This window comes from Bombina bombina, chromosome 4, assembly GCF_027579735.1.
Source record: "Bombina bombina isolate aBomBom1 chromosome 4, aBomBom1.pri, whole genome shotgun sequence".
Lineage (NCBI taxonomy): Eukaryota > Metazoa > Chordata > Amphibia > Anura > Bombinatoridae > Bombina > Bombina bombina.
Window position 1 is genome coordinate 744664993 of NC_069502.1, and position 17399 is coordinate 744682391.

A 17399-nucleotide genomic window follows, 5' to 3' on the forward strand; every position below is an offset into this window, starting at 1 on the left:
TGGACGTTCAGCCTAGCTTATGTGTTCCCTCCGTTTGCTCTCCTTCCTCGGGTGATTGCTCGAATCAAACAGGAGATGGCTTCGGTGATCCTCATCGCTCCTGCGTGGCCTCGCAGGACTTGGTATGCCGATCTGGTGGACATGTCATCTCAGCCAACGTGGAAGCTTCCATTGAGGAAAGACCTTCTCATTCAGGGACCCTTCCATCATCTGAATATAGTTTCTCTGCAGCTAACTGCTTGGAGATTGAACGCTTGATTTTATCTAAGCGAGGATTCTCTGATTCGGTCATTGATACCTTGATTCAGGTACGTAAGCCTGTTACTAGAAAGATTAACCATAAGATATGGCGTAAATATCTTTATTGGTGCGAATCCAAGGGCTACTCTTGGAGTAGGGTTCGGATTCCCAGGATTTTGTCTTTTCTCCAAGAAGGATTGGAGAAAGGATTGTCAGCAAGTTCCTTAAAGGGGCAGATTTCTGCTTTGTCTATTTTGCTACACAAGCGTCTGGCAGATGTTCCAGATTTTCATTCTTTTTGTCAGGCTCTGACTAGAATTAGGCCTGTGTTTAGACCACTTACTCCTCCTTGGAGTTTGAATTTAGTTCTTAATGTTCTTCAAGGGGTTCCGTTTGAACCTATGCATTCCATAGATATTAAGTTGTTATCTTGGAAGGTTTTATTTTTGGTTGCTATTTCTTCTGCTCGCAGAGTTTCTGAACTTTCGGCATTACAGTGTGATTCTCCTTATCTTATTTTTCATGCGGATAAGGTGGTGTTACGTACCAAACCTGGTTTTCTTCCTAAGGTTGTTTCTAATAAAAATATTAATCAGGAAATTGTTGTTCCTTCCCTGTGTCCTAATCCTTCTTCTAAGAAGGAGCGTCTGTTACATAATTTGGACGTGGTCCATGCCTTGAAGTTCTACTTACAGGCAACTAAGGATTTTCGTCAATCATCTTCCTTGTTTGTCGTTTTTTAGGGGAAACGTAGGGGTCAGAAAGCTACGGCTACCTCTCTTTCCTTTTGGCTGAAGTGTCATCCATTTTGTATATGAGACTGCGGGACAGCAGCCTCCTGAGAGAATTACGGCTCATTCCACTAGGGCTGTGGCTTCCTCATGGGCATTCAAAAATGATGCTTCTGTTGAACAGATTTTCAAATCTGCAACTTGGTCGTCTCTTCACACTTTTTCCAAATTTTACAAATTCGATACTTTTGCCTCGTCTGAGGCTGTTTTTGGGAGGAAAGTTCTTCAAGCAGTGGTGCCTCCCGTTTCATCCGTGTACTATAGCTTTGGTATTGTATCCCACAAGTAAGGTTGAAATCCGTGGACTCATCGTATCTTGTAAAAGAAAATTAAATTTATTCTTACCTGATAAATTTGTTTCTTTTACGATACGGTGAGTCCACGGCCCACCCTGTTTTTCTGAGACAGGTCTTTAATTTTGTTAAACTTCAGTCACCTCTGCATCTTGGCTTTTCCTTTCTCTTCCTAACTTCAGTCGAATGACTGGAGTGGGAGGTAAGGGAGGAGCTATATATACAGCTCTGCTGTGGTGCTCTTTGCCTCCTCCTGCTGACCAGGAGGCGATATCCCACAAGTAAGGATGAAATCTGTGGACTCATCGTATCGTAAAAGAAACAAATTTATCAGGTAAGAATAAATTTCATTTTCTTTACGGATATGGTGAGTCCACTGCCCCACGCTTTATTTTAAGACAGTTGTTCTTTTGACTACAACCTCAGTACCTCTACACCTTGTGTTACTCCTTTTTCTCTGTTTCCCTTCGGTCGAATGACTGGGGGTTGTGGGTAAGGGAGTGATACTTAGCAGTTTAACTGTGGTGCTCTTTGCCTCCTCCTGCTGGCCAGGAGTGATATTCCCAACAGTAATTACTCAAGCCGTGGACTCACCATATCCGGAAAGAAATACATTTATCAGGTAAGCATAAATGTTGTTTTTCTTTTTTAACAATAATTCTGGAGTAGACTGTCCCTTTAACATAAAGCATATTAGTGAACTCCCCTTAGAGATACACCATTTGTTGAAAAGCACATCTAAATAGGCTTAGTAGCTGCAGATTAATGGCTGCACATAGATGCCTCGTGTGATTGGCTCACCCATGTGCATTGGTATTTCTTCAACAATGGATATCTAAAGCAAATTAGATAATAGAAGTAGATTGAAATGTTCTTTAAAATTGTGTTATAAAAGAAAAAAAATGTGGGTTTCATGTTCCTTTAAAACGATCATTTACGAATCTCATAATGCTGACAAGGCATCTTTTAGAATCTCACAAGACCAGCACTTTGTAGAGATTCGGAACCAGGTGTGTTTTCAAGAAGAATAAATGTGTCATTCATAAATTGTCCTACAGAGCTTTACTTTAACAGACAAGCTATCTTTTCTAAGTTTTTTACTTTACTAGCCTATTCAATAGGATCATTACTAAATGTCCACTCAATAGTTAAGGTCAGTAATTTAAGAGAATAGTCACTCCAATAATATTTAGATATGTGCTTGGTGCGAGTGAAGTAAAGCAATAGGCCACACTCAAATGTAAGGGACATGAAAATAAGTTTTTTAATTTATTTGTTATTAAATTTACTTTGTTGCAAAGTATACCTATATAAGCATCAATGAACTACTGGACGATAGCATATACACACATGCCACTTGGTTATTGACTTGTTATGTATTACTCCTCTGGAGAGTAACTTTTAACCCCTTTGTAGGAGTAACAGTTATTTCTCTTGTAAGGTGTATCCAGTCCACGGATCATCCATTACTTGTGGGATATTCTCCTTCCCAACAGGAAGTTGCAAGAGGATCACCCACAGCAGAGCTGCTATATAGCTCCTCCCCTAACTGCCATACCCAGTCATTCTCTTGCAAACTCTTAACATAGCTGAAGGTAGTAAGAGGAAAGTGGTGTAATATAGTTAGTTTTTTCTTCAATCAAAAGTTTATTGTTTTTAAATGGTACCGGAGTTGTACTATTTTATCTCAGGCAGCATTTAGAAGAAGAATCTACCTGCGTTTTTCTATGATCTTAGCAGAAGTAACTAAGATCCACTGCTGTTCTCACATATGTCTGAGGAGTGAGGTAACTTCAGAGGGAGAATGGCGTGCAGGTTATCCTGCAATAAGGTATGTGCAGTTCAAGTTTTTCTAGGGATGGAATTTGCTAGAAAAAAAGCTGCTGATACCGGATTAATGTAAGTTAAGCCTAAATACCAGTGTTAATTTCGTCGACTAAAACTAGACTAAAATGACTATAAAACTAAAGAAATTCTAATGACTAAAATACGACTAAAACTAAAATGGCATTTTAGTCAAAAGACTGACTAAAACTAAATCAAAATTACATTTTAGTCAAAAGACTATGACTAAAACTAAATCAAAATTACATTTTAGTCAAAAGACTATGACTAAAACTAAATCAAAATTTGCTGACAAAAACATTTTATGCAAGGTGTTATAATCAATCCATATCCAATTTCTGCTCTTTTGTAAAATTTCCAAAACTTAATTTTATTAAATTTTAAGATAAATAAAGACATGTTATATACCACAACAGTTAAATCTGTATTGCATGTTCAAACCTTAATACCATAAATAAAAACAGGTTAATAAACCTTTACTCCAGGAGTATATAATGAGTTTGGAAGTTCTAGAGCAGTGCTAATATTGTTGCCGAAAATTTTTCGAATCTGTGAACAATCAATTGATTCTTCCTATAGAAATAAGTATAACCTATAAATATGGGTTTAAGTTATGCTGTGCCTGTGCTAGCTCCAGAAACTTTTTGTTGTGTTGAGTTACTTGATACTTGTTTTAATTATTAACAGAGAACTGTTAAAGTTTTAATATTGTTTAAATAATGCATTACACTTTAACTACACCCCTTAGATTTTAGTCGACTAAAATCTACTGGAGATTTAGTCGACTAAAATCTACTGGAGATTCAGTCGACTAAAACTAAAACAATTCAGATGACTAAAATACGACTAAAACTAAAATGGCATTTTAGTCAAAAGACTAAAACTAAGACTAAATTGAAACTTGCCGTCAAAATTAACACTGCTAAATACAGTGATTTAATAGCGACTAGTATCAGGCTTGCTATCAGAGGTATATACTCTGATTAATGTGCAATATAAAACATTTGCTGGCATGTTTAATCGTTTTTATATATGCTTTGGTGATAAAACTTATTGGGGCCTAGTTTTTTTCCACATGGCTGGCTTGATTTTTGCCTAAAAACAGTTTCCTGAGGCTTTCCACTGTTGTAATATGAGTGGGAGGGGCCTATTTTAGCGCTTTTTTACGCAGTTAAAATTACAGACAGAGACATTCAGCTTCCCTCAGCAGTCCCCTGCATGCTTTAGGACATCTCTGAAGGGCTCAAAAGGCTTCAAAAGTCATATATTGAGGAAGGTAAAGCCACAGTGGAGTGGCCCCTTATCTGGACGACATCCTGATACAGGCGTCAAGCTTTCAGATTGCCAAGTCACATACGGACATAGTTCTGGCATTTCTCAGGTCACATGGGTGGAAGGTGAACGAGGAAAAGAGTTCTCTATCCCCACTCACAAGAGTCTCCTTCCTAGGGACTCTGATAGATTCTGTAAAAATGAAGATTTACCCGACAGAATCCAGGTTATCAAAGCTTCTAAAATCTTGCCGTGTTCTTCATTCTATTCCGCGCCCTTCGGTGGCTCAGTGTATGGAAGTAATCGGCTTGATGGTAGCGGCAATGGACATAGTGCCATTTGCGCGCCTACATCTCAGACCGCTGCAACTATGCATGCTCAGTCAGTGGAATGGGGATTACACAGATTTGTCCCCTCTGCTAAATCTGGATCAAGAGATCAGAGATTCTCTTCTCTGGTGGCTATCTCGGGTCCATCTGTCCAAAGGTATGACCTTTCGCAGGCCAGATTGGACAATTGTAACAACAGATGCCAGCCTTCTAGGTTGGGGTGCAGTCTGGAATTCCCTGAAGGCTCAGGGATCGTGGACTCAGGAGGTGAAACTCCTCCCAATAAATATTCTGGAGTTAAGAGCAATATTCAATGCTCTTCTAGCTTGGCCTCAGTTAGCAACCCTGAGGTTCATCAGATTTCAGTCGGACAACATCACGACTGTGGCTTACATCAACCATCAAGGGGGAACCAGGAGTTCCCTAGCGATGTTAGAAGTCTCCAAGATAATTCGCTGGGCAGAGACTCACTCTTGCCACCTATCAGCAATCCATATCCCAGGTGTAGAGAACTGGGAGGCGGATTTTTTTAAGTCGTCAGACTTTTCATCCGGGGGAGTGGGAACTCCATCCGGAGGTGTTTGCTCAATTGGTTCATCGTTGGGGCAAACCAGAACTGGATCTCATGGCGTCTCGCCAGAACGCCAAGCTTCCTTGTTACGGATCCAGGTCCAGGGACCCAGAAGCGGCACTGATAGATGCTCTAGCAGCGCCTTGGTTCTTCAACCTGGCTTATGTGTTTCCACCGTTTCCTCTGCTCCCTCGACTGATTGCCAAAATCAAACAGGAGAGAGCATCTTTGATCTTGATAGCGCCTGCGTGGCCACGCAGGACCTGTTATGCAGACCTAGTGGACATGTCATCCTTTCCACCATGGACCCTGCCTCTGAGACAAGACCTTCTACTACAAGGTCCTTTCAATCATCCAAATCTAATTTCTCTGAGACTGACTGCATGGAGATTGAACGCTTGATTTTATCAAAGCGTTGCTTCTCCGAGTCAGTCATTGATACCCTTATACAGGCACGAAAGCCTGTCACCAGGAAAATCTACCATAAGATATGGCGTAAATACCTTTATTGGTGTGAATCCAAGAATTACTCATGGAGTAAGGTTAGGATTCCTAGGATATTGTCCTTTCTCCAAGAGGGTTTGGAAAAAGGATTATCAGCTAGTTCTTTAAAGGGACAGATTTCTGCTCTGTCTATTCTTTTACACAAGCGTCTGGCAGAAGTTCCAGACGTTCAAGCTTTTTGTCAGGCTTTGGTTAGAATTAAGCCTGTGTTTAAACCTGTTGCTCCCCCATGGAGCTTAAACTTGGTTCTTAAAGTTCTTCAAAAGGTTCCGTTTGAACCCCTTCATTCCATTGATATCAAACTTTTATCTTGGAAAGTTATGTTTTTGATGGCTATTTCCTCGGCTCGGAGAGTCTCTGAGTTATCTGCCTTACAATGTGATTCTCCTTATCTGATTTTCCATTCAGATAAAGTAGTTCTGCGTACAAAACCTGTGTTTTTACCTAAGGTAGTTTCTAACAAGAATATAAATCAAGAGATTGTTGTTCCATCATTGTGTCCTAATCCTTCTTCAAAGAAGGAACGCCTTTTACATAATCTGGACGTGGTCGGTGCTTTAAAGTTTTACTTACAAGCTACTAAAGATTTTTGCCAAACATCTACACTGTTTGTTGTTTACTCTGGACAGAGGAGAGGTCAAAAAGCTTCGGCAACCTCTTTCTTTTTGGCTTCGGAGCGTAATACGCTTAGCCTATGAGACTGCTGGACAGCAGCCCCCTGAAAGGATTACAGCTCATTCTACTAGAGCTGTGGCTTCCACCTGGGCCTTTAAAAATGAGGCTTCTGTTGAACAGATTTGCAAGGCGGCGACTTGGTCTTCGCTTCATACCTTTTCAAAATTTTACAAATTTGATACTTTTGCTTCTTCGGAGGCTATTTTTGGGAGAAAGGTTCTACAGGCAGTGGTTCCTTCCATTTAAGCCTGCCTTGTCCCTCCCTTCATCCGTGTACTTTAGCTTTGGTATTGGTATCCCACAAGTAATGGATGATCCGTGGACTGGATACACCTTACAAGAGAAAACATAATTTATGCTTACCTGATAAATTTATTTCTCTTGTGGTGTATCCAGTCCACGGCCCGCCCTGTCTTTTTAAGGCAGGTCTAAATTTTAATTTAAACTACAGTCACCACTGCACCCTATGGTTTCTCCTTTCTCGGCTTGTTTCGGTCGAATGACTGGATATGGCAGTTAGGGGAGGAGCTATATAGCAGCTCTGCTGTGGGTGATCCTCTTGCAACTTCCTGTTGGGAAGGAGAATATCCCACAAGTAATGGATGATCCGTGGACTGGATACACCACAAGAGAAATAAATTTATCAGGTAAGCATAAATTATGTTTTTCAAACATCATTACAATATTAAAATGTTCTACACATTTTCTGTTTTGTATTTATATGCCTTTAAGAAAGTTCACTTTGATTTTATATGACCAGTCCTAGCAGGGCCATCTCAGTGTTTCTCATGGAATTTGATTCTGGCTTATCCAATAACAATCCCTCCCAGGAAGAAAACTACCCCAAAAATTAAAATGTTCAAGGGCACTTTATACAAGGTGTTATTTTATTAATAACCATACAAACTGAAGAATTATAACACTTAATGAAAAAAATATTTTGTGGGGGTTTCCTCCCAGAATTCTCCCAGCCAAAATTAACTTTGCAGAACCCAAACAATGAGAGAAATATTTAATCTGTATTCTAATGTAATTGTTTAAAATAGGTAAGGAAAAGAACAGCTAGTTTTTTTAATCTGCATACCATTTATATATATTTTTTTATATATATTTACATATTCCAGTCAGTATAAGTATTTTTTTTTAATCAAGATACATTCAAAGTCACTAATTATTACTTATTCAAGTTAACACTTCAAATGTGTCATTTTTTTTATTGCCTAAAATAGCACTTAAATGCATTGTAATAGATATGTCTCTTTGGAACATTACTTTGCTATTTCTTAATGGGACACTAAACTTAAAATGTAACTTCTTATAAAAGTTTTAATGATGTAGAGTGGGGGGAGAAGACTTTTCAAAACAGTACCATGATTTATTGTCTGTTTTTTCTGTAATGTAAAAACTTTAGTTTTTCCACTGAGCCCCATATAGACTGAAGTGATTTTTCTGGGATTCCGAATCCTGACCTTTCTACATGCAGAACAGCAATTTGTGCCACATTTTGCATCTTAGCCATAGCAAAGGAAAAGTGTGTGTCCCTGGACTTCAAAACAATGACAAATTTTGCCAACAAAAGTTTTTCTGACCATATGTACATAAAATTACTAATGTCCCTTTAATCTTTAAAGGAAGAATTTGTAATGGGGTTATCTCTATTTACAAAACAGAATCGTGTTTGTAATACTGTTACTTTGTTCTTCACTTAAAGGGACAGGAAACCCCAAAATTTTATTTCATAGTTTGGATAGAACATACAATTTTAAACAACTTTTCAATTTATTTCTCTTATCAAATGTGCTTTGTTATTTTATTATCCTTTGCTGAATGAACAGCATTGCACTACTGGCAGCTAGCTGAACATATCTAATCAGCCAATCACAAGAGACATGTGTGCAGGCACCAATCAGCAACTAGCTCCCACTAGTGTAGGATAAATATTCTTTTTCAACAAGGGATACCAAGAGAACAAAGCACATTTGAAAATAGAAGTGAATTGAAAAGTGTCTTAAAATAACATGTTATATCTGAATCGTGCATGTATAAATTTGACTTTTAACTTGGTAGGCTCATATGCTAATTTCTAAGCCCTTAATGGCCGCCTCTTATCTCAGTGCAGTTTTTCACAGTTAGACACTGCTAGTTAATGTGCACCATATAGATAACATACTCACTCCTGTTGCATTATTTATGAGTCAACAATGATTGGCTATAATGCATGTCTCAAAATAACTGAGAAAAGGGGACAGTCTGCAGAGCCTTAGGTACAAGGTAATCACTGAGGTTGATTAAACATAAAGGTGTTGGTTATGTAAAAGTGGGGAATGGAGTAATCTATCTTTCTAAACAAAAATTTTTTTGGGTGTAGACTGTTCCTTTAATGGACAAGGAATTGCTATTCTGTTTGTTCCCCTGCCTTCCCTAACATCCCAGTCATTTCCATTTATTATGATTAGAAAATTCCAGTTCTTATGGTTATTTACACACTTCTGTCTTGTGTACCATGTACCACAGTGTAAATTTAGAAAAGAACCTCAATAATAATTTTCAGAATTCCTATAAGTATAGTCCTTAATATTGATTCTTCCTCCTGGGGTGTCTCATGTGAAGCGTGTCTTAGATGTTTTTGATGTGCTTCAACCTCCTCAGGATCATAAGAGGCACCGGCAAAAGGGTCATCATGAATTGTCTGATCATAGTAGACTTTAATTTCAAATTCACTTTCTAGGTAAGATGGATGACCATAGATTCCAATGCCCACTGGGCGTTGGAAATGATAGGGCACCGTGATCACGTCCAAGCCGCACGTTGTTGATTGTAGTTCATAATCATCAAAACTGGGATGTATGGTTGAAGAGGAGATGTAAATATCAGCATCACCTCTTAGGCTCTGCATTTCAAGTATTATCTTCCCTTCATGGTTTAGTCTCAGGTAGCTATAGTTTCCTGCTCCTATTTGTCCTTCAACTACATGGAGAAGCATCCATTCATCAGGAATCACATCATCTGCCGAACATTGTATAACTGTTACTACATACACAGTCAAAAGTGTCAAAGCTGTCGTTCTCCAATGCGCCACCATCGTTCTACCAGACATGACGTCAACATCCTAATGGGAGAAAAAAAAAGTAATTGAGCTTGTTAAATAGACACTATACTGTAAAATAGTTTTTCCCTTAAAGGGACATAATACTCATATGCTAAATCACTTGAAACTGATGCAGTATTACTGTAAAAAGCTGACAGACAAATATCACCTGAGCATCTCTATGTAAAAAAGGAAGATATTTTACCTCACAATCTCCTCATCTCAGCAGAGTAAGTTCTGTGTAAAAAGTTATACTCAGCTGCTCCCAGCTGCAGGTAAAAAAAATGAAGAAATGAACAGCAGCCAATCAGCATCAGCAGTGCTGAGGTCATGAACTCTTACTGTGATCTCATGAGATTTGACTTAACTCTCATGAGATTTCATAGTAAGCTTCCTTTACCTGATTGGTGAATAACATGAGAGTTCACGAGGCTCATCCTTTCAGCTGTCCCAGGACAGACACACTAAAATGCTGCTTAGAAATCCTTTACAATGGGATGTGGCTACTGAGAAACTTTTGAGGTAAAATATCTTTCTTTTTTACATAGAGATGTTCAGGAGATATTTTCTAGTCAGCTTTTTACAGCTATACTGCATCACTTTCAAGTGTTTAAACATTTGGGTATTATGGCCCTTTAATGTATTCCTAATAACTTGATTGCATTTTCTGGTTTATTTGTGTATATGTTGTGGGTAAAGTAAGAAATTGGGTAATCCTAGCATTACCCAAGCAGCTGTGGGTAAAGCCTGATGTAACATGATAAATCTTTTCAGAGTGCATGGAGTCACTTCATCACACACACACACACAATATATATATATATATATATATATATATATATATATATATATATATATATATATATATATATATACATACATATACATATACATATATACACACACACACACAATGGACTGTAATGCACCTATCTTTTTTTGCCTCAACCTGGGGGGTTCAAAGGGAGGGGGTGAAGCCTCCCTTGTAAACCTCATTCCCCAAGGTTCACTTGGGGTGGTTGCCAGAGGATCGGCGGGGCACCTTTCTTAAACCCCCCAGAGGGAACTAAATTGTGAATAAGTGTTAATTACACTACATCAGGCTTTACCCACAGCCGCTTGGGTAATGTCAGATTTACCCGGGTAATCCTAGCATTACCGTATTTCTGACTTTACCCATAACATATATAAAATTGCTGTTTTTTTGCTTTGAAACCACAGCCTATTACAATTGATTGAGCTTGCAGGTAAAATTAGATCCCTTTATGCTATCACTTTGTGTACACACACTTGCTTCCTTATCGTATATCAGTTTGTAAACCAAAGCACAATAATGGAAAATTATCAATTTTATTTGTTTACTCTTCTACACCCCACTGGAAGTCTAATTTTTTTCCGCTGGCTGTGTTTATATTGCCTATCAATAGCCAGGACTTAAAGAGACATGGAACCCACTTTTTTTCATTCATGATTCAGATAGCACATACAATTTTACATAACTTTCCAATCCTACTTTTATGATCTAATTTGCTTAATTCTCTTGGTATCCTTTGTTTGAAAGCATATCTAGATAGACTCAGGAGCTTGAAGCTAGCTGCTGATTGGTGGCTTATATATGCTGTGAGCGTCCTGTGCACCAGCATTCAAACATCACACATCCTTCACTGAGGGTCAGTGGGGGGCTTGTATGACACAAATTGTCTTCACAGACACTATACACACACCACTGTCAGCTGACTGAACAGGCATGGTGTCTGAATTCTGATGCTCTAGTCAAAGATAGCCTAGGTGAGTATGCTGACGAAACAGTTTTACTAGTAAGAGTTTATTGAAATGCACATTTCAATTTTAATCTTTCTATCCAAAAGTACACGAGAACTTTTACTATCACTGTGTTGAAACAGAAACTTTTTTTTTTTTTTAATTACTTATGAAAACTATATATATTTTTAAAGAAGACAATCAAAGATAATTGATCTTGGCCGCTGGTTTTCAAACCTGTCCCCAGGCCTCCCTAACAGGATATCTAAACTACAGCACAGGTGAAACGATCAGCTAATTAGAAAACCTGGATATTTTACCTGCTCTCATTAAAAGGTAATCCTCAAAACCTGGCTGTTGGGGAGGCTTGAAAACCAGTGATCTAGGCCCATTATTGTATATCTGATGCCACTATGTATTTGGCTGCCAAATACAATCATAATTAAAAAAAAATTACAAAAACTGAACTTTTTCACAAAGTTTGGGTTTCTCACTGAAATTATTTACAAACTACTGCAGTCACAAAACAAATGGTTGCAAGTTTACTTGAGTCCCCTTTGTTAAAAAACAGCAGACATGCATTTTTGGGGGGTAATTAGCTAATTGCAGGGGGTTAAATCAGTTAGCTTGTAAGGTTAATATTTGCTGTAGTGTAGGAATTACCCTCCAACCTGACACCTCCTATTCCCTGATCCCTCCCAAACAGCTCTCTTCCCCGCCCCTCTGGTCACCACCATCTTAGGTACAGGCGGACAGTCTGCTGGTATACAGTGTTAATTTTGACGGCAAATTTCAATTTAGTCTTAGTTTTAGTCTTTTGACTAAAATGCAATTTTAGTTTTAGTCGTAGTTTAGTCATCTGAATTGTTTTAGTTTTAGTCTAGTTTTAGTCGACTGAATCTCCAGTAGATTTTAGTCGACTAAATCTCCAGTAGATTTTAGTCAACAAAAATCTACGGGATTTAGTTAAAGTGTAATGCATTATTTAAGCATTTCTCTATCATTTGCAAACTGATTACATACTCCAGGAGTAAACATAACACCTGTTAAACTTAAAATGAAATAAAACCAGAAGTGCAACTTTAAAAAATAAAAAAACAAAACTGTAAACTGTATTGGCTGTATTGCACATATTACCCAATATAAAAACTTTAACAGTTCTCTGTTAATAATTAAAACAAGTATCAAGTAACTTAACACAACAAAAAGTTTCTGCAGCTAGCACAGACACAGCATAGCTTAAACCCATACTCGTGGGTTATGCTTATTTCAATAGGAAGAATCAATTGATTATCCTGGAGTAAAGGTTTATTAACCTGTTTTTATTTATGGTATTAAGGTTTTAACATGCAATACAGATTTAACTGTTGTGGTATATAACATGTCTATCTTAAAATTTAATAAAATTAAGTTTTGTAAATTTTACAAAACAGCAGTAATTGGATATGGATTGATTATAACAACTTGCATAAAATGTTTTTGTCAGCAAATTTTGATTTAGTTTTAGTCATAGTCTTTTGACTAAAATGTCATTTTGATTTAGTTTTAGTCATAGTCTTTTGACTAAAATGTCATTTTAGTTTTAGTCATCAGAATTTCTTTAGTTTTATAGTCATTTTAGTCTAGTTTTAGTCAACGAAATTAACACTGCCGGTATACAGTTTAGGGCTTTATTATTTGTAATATATATATTTTTTTCATTTCTAAAGTATAGGGATATTCCTCCTCACCCTCCCACCTTCATGATTTTCCAAACTCTTTAACCCTCCATCCTCCCACTGCTACCAGCCATGTTTGTTACTGGTAGTTAGTCTGCCAGTAACAAGTTATTTTTTATCTATTTTTCTTAAATGTAGGGAACCCATCCAACATCACTTCTTTCCGTAGTGTAAGGCTACATTCCTCCCTCTCCCTTCAAAATCATTTTCCATAGTATAGGGCCCCACCTCTCCCTTCAAAATGATTTTCCATACTGTAGGGAACCACCCCCTCTGCTAGGCCGACCTCCCACTACTCCCGCTCAGCACCGATGGATGATCGCGATACAGTCTCTCTGTAATGCTCAGCGTTCTAGCTTCATATGGTAAGGAAGCACAATGCCTTCTACTACATGGTTGCACCTACCACTGTTTAAGCTGACAGCAACATGCACCTCTGTGCTGGATGTAGGTACTACGTCAACACAGTACGCTGGGCAAAGAACTATATTGATGTATCTACTACGTCCATATGGCACAAGGGGAAAGCAGTGTCTAACTTTTCACTTTTTTTTTTTACAACAGACAAATTAGAATTCAGTTTACTTGTATCACCCCTTTAACTGAATGCAAAAAAAAAAAATAGGTAGCATACACACACACTGCACAATTATGTAAAAATAATAATTTGTATGTGTCCATTTAGTGGACACCAGTACTACAAGCATAATCTTTTAAGCATGTTGTATATGAAGGCACTGTTAAGATTAACCCTTTCCTGCCGGGGGTTAGTGTGTCTACATCGGAACAACTAGTCCGATGTAGACAAATTGAAATCACACGATCACAAGATTTCAATTATTGGATTGGGCCTGCTGGGCGTCCCTATAACCCTAAGAACACCCTCCAGACCGCGATCAAATACAGGAAGCGCTGTAGGCTTCAGGACAGGCGTTTGTTATGAAGTTCTTTTCCGTCATAACGGCTTTGAAGCCCAGTGTAATTATGACGGAATAGAACGGCATAACGGCGTTAAAAGGTTAAAATAGTCTATAACGGTCAATATAGCATACTATATTCTTATTTACAGCATATGTCTACACTATTTAGATGGTAATAAAAGTTCTGTTCAATTCTTTAGAACTATGTTGTTTTTATTTGTAATATGTAAACTAATTTGACAAGGTTATCCAAATTCTAAATAACAGGAACTGTGCAGTATTTACCAAGCAAACACCAAACGCAGGTGTACTCCAATTTCTGGCATTAAAATAGGCCAATGCGACTTTAAAACTGGAAAGAGCCTCTTACTCAAAGAAAAAAAGTTTGTTAAAATCAAACTTGGGGTTACTAACCACATGGAATAGAAATGCCATTACTTGTCAACTTCTAAATAATATCAAATTTACATTCCTTAAATGTCTTTCTATGTCACTTATGAGATTTATTTCGAACAATGTGTTTGAATCTACCCACAACCAACAGCCACAGTTGAAACTTTCAAACGTAAATATTTGCATTTTTAGTGTTTTGCTGATGAGGTGGTTGAATTGAGTTTGCCCGAGCAAGGCCTGAGTTGCCAGTTACAAGGTTATTGTGCACAGTCGGTCGTCTTTTGGGAAGATTAGGAGTCATATTATCCCTATGACTTGAGAAAGAGGGCAGCTCTCTCTAGCAGTCAACGGGTTAATGTCAGGTGGGCTCAGACAGGGAAGTTTGGGCTGCTGCTCTGTGTTAGGAGGAGGGAGAGAGGAAGCAGCGTCACCATTAAAACCCCAAACACACCAAGCATGGACTCACCAGAGAGGAAGCTCTGATCCCCCCAGAGGTGAGCACTCAGCACTGACAGCAACCTGTACAGAACAATCCTCGGGAACTGCGCTCTAGCATCCCGCGAGACACTGCCAGAAGGAGGCGGTGGCACAGAGGAGGGTAGTGCGCGGACATACACTGATGGGAGGGCTAGTGCAACTGAGGATGAGCCTACAATAGGAGGAGATAGCGAGTCAAGGAAGCGTGTCAGGAAGAAGAAGTAATTAAGGAGGAAGCGCAGATGAAGACAAAGAGGGAGGGCTGGATGTGGGTAGTGTTATTATGTATATGGGTGAAGACATGGTTAGGTAAAGGTGGAATCTCAACGTTTGTGTAGGAAAGTGTAATAGATTGATAGAAACATTGCCTTAGGTTAAGTATGCTTTTGTAATAGTCTTATATGAGAGATCGCTGCATTATATAGAGACATCCACAGCCAGAAACATTGCAGCTACTTGGTTTTTCTGTGTGATGGGCCCCTCCAATGCTGCTATTAGCCAGTCAGACTGAGTAGAAGAGCAGACCTGCACTCTTCTGTCAGTTAGCCTGAACTTTAGTGGCTTTGCTTTGGTGGGGGTCGATATAATTGTGTGCCCCTTCAATTGTAAGCCTGAGCTGCACTCTGACTCTGCTATCATAATGACAGTTAGGCAGTTTCACAGCCAAGTGCACTCAGGGGGAAGGCTAGCAGAAGCAGAGTGGAACTGCACTTGTTACAATTACTGTGATGTGTTGTCAAGGGGTTAAAGTCACTGCTGCAAAGTACACTGTCAGTGCTGATTTAACCCCTTGATTTCACTAATAATAATAATGTGTTTGTATTAATTATAAAAAAACAAACTATTTTAGTCTGATCATAAACTAACCATTGCAAATAACTCATGCTGCCACTAGCTGGCGTTGCTTGTTTTCCAGGGTTAGCTACATTTGGCCACAGTGTCTCTTCAGTGAATTTGTTTCATTGAAGTTTCCTGAATTGTAAATCTAGTGCTCATATTTGCTGGCTCCTGTTGCCCTTTTGTCATACTTAAAGGGACACTGAACCCAAAACATTTCTTTTGTGGTTCAGATAGAGTATGCAATTGTAAGCAACTTTCTAATTTACTCCTATTATCAATGTTTCTTCGTTCTCTTGCTATCTTTATATAAAAAGAAGCCATCTAAGCTTTTTTTCTTGGTTCAGACTCTGGACAGCAGTTTTTGATTGGTGGATGAATTTATCCACCAATCAGCAAGGACAACCTAGGTTGTTCACTAAAAATGGGCCGGCATCTAAACTTACATTCTTGCATTTCAAATAAAGATACCAAGAGAATAAAGAACATTTGATAATAGGAATACATTAGAAAGTTGCTTAAAATTTCATGCTCTATCTGAATCACAAAATAAAAAAATTGGGTTCAGTGTCCCTTTAAGGAGACATTCCAGACAAAAATTGAATTCACATGGATCTGAATCATGAAAGTAAGAGTTCAGTATCACTTTAAAGGGATAAGAAACCCATTTTTTTTTCTTTTTAATGATTAACACAGAGCATGCCATTTTAAGCAACTTTCTAATTTACTGCTATTATCAATTTTCTTCATTCTCTTGGTATCTTTATTTGAAAAGTAGGAATGTAAGCTTAGGAGCCAGACCATTTTTGGTTTAGCACCTGGGTAGCGCTTGCTGGTTAGTGCACGTGTGTTGCTGGCAGCCAAAGAGGTTAAAATATTAAAGGGATATAAAACTGTTTCATTGTTTCAATAGAAAAACAATAAGCAGTGAGTTCATTGCAATATGAATTTTTCGTCATTTTAAAATTATTTTATCTTTTTCTTTCTTCTTTTTTTTTTTTTTTTTTATTCATGTGTGCAGGGTCTCTATGGGAAGACAAAGGAGTAGCTTCCGCTAGTAGACACGTTCACTAGCTGCAATCAGTTTCCTGCCCGTGGTCAGTACAGCACTTCTGCTGCAAAAATTATGTGATAGGATCAAAAATAAAAAAGATAAGCAAACTAGTATGTACTACTACTCAAAATGATTTCCATTTTTTTAAGTTGCTACAATTATTATTTACAGTAGTAGTCATGACCTTGAACTGCCCATCAGAAGAGTTGGTAAAAACCCTTATGTACAAATACCATCTCTTCCAAAAGTCAGTTCAAAGTATGCACTACTACTGAAAATGAATTGCCCATCTTTTAATAATAATCTGATTCTTGCTACCATTGTGATTATTGTTTATGGTGGTAGTCATTACATTGAACTGCCTATCAGAGGATGTGGTAAGGAGCAAAAAAAATATAAAGGGAAAAAAAAACAGTTTGCTGGCTTCAAAGGATACATGTGCACTAGCCACAGGAAGTCATTTTTTTGCCCATGCTCAGTTGTGGACTTTTACTGCAAAAATCATGTGGCAAGAAGCCACAGCAGAACTTAAATTGTCATTATGGCAGCTACCTTCCTGTAGGCAGCGGCTACTCTGAGAATTTCTAAGTGCTCATTTTGAAATAAAACAAGTTAGTTGTTTGCTTGTTTT

The 17399-nt window shown here is 38.1% G+C and overlaps 1 protein-coding gene across 1 annotated transcript; it reads right to left on the reverse strand.

The window, feature by feature from the left end:
- Window positions 1-7388: 7388 nt before the first annotated feature.
- C4H6orf120 (chromosome 4 C6orf120 homolog) lies at window positions 7389-14999 on the reverse strand. Its single transcript, XM_053710999.1, has 2 exons — window positions 14867-14999; window positions 7389-9629 (listed from the first exon to the last, which is right to left on the reverse strand). The coding sequence occupies exon 2, from the start codon at window positions 9615-9617 to the stop codon at window positions 9042-9044; it is 576 nt and encodes a 191-aa protein (XP_053566974.1). The 5' UTR covers window positions 9618-9629; window positions 14867-14999; the 3' UTR covers window positions 7389-9041.
- Between the last annotated feature and the right edge of the window lie 2400 nt (window positions 15000-17399).

Coding starts and splice junctions, on each gene's coding strand:
- C4H6orf120 (XM_053710999.1), bottom strand. CDS start 9,617: ATGTCTGGTAGAACGATGGTGGCGCATTGGAGAACGACAGCTTTGACA.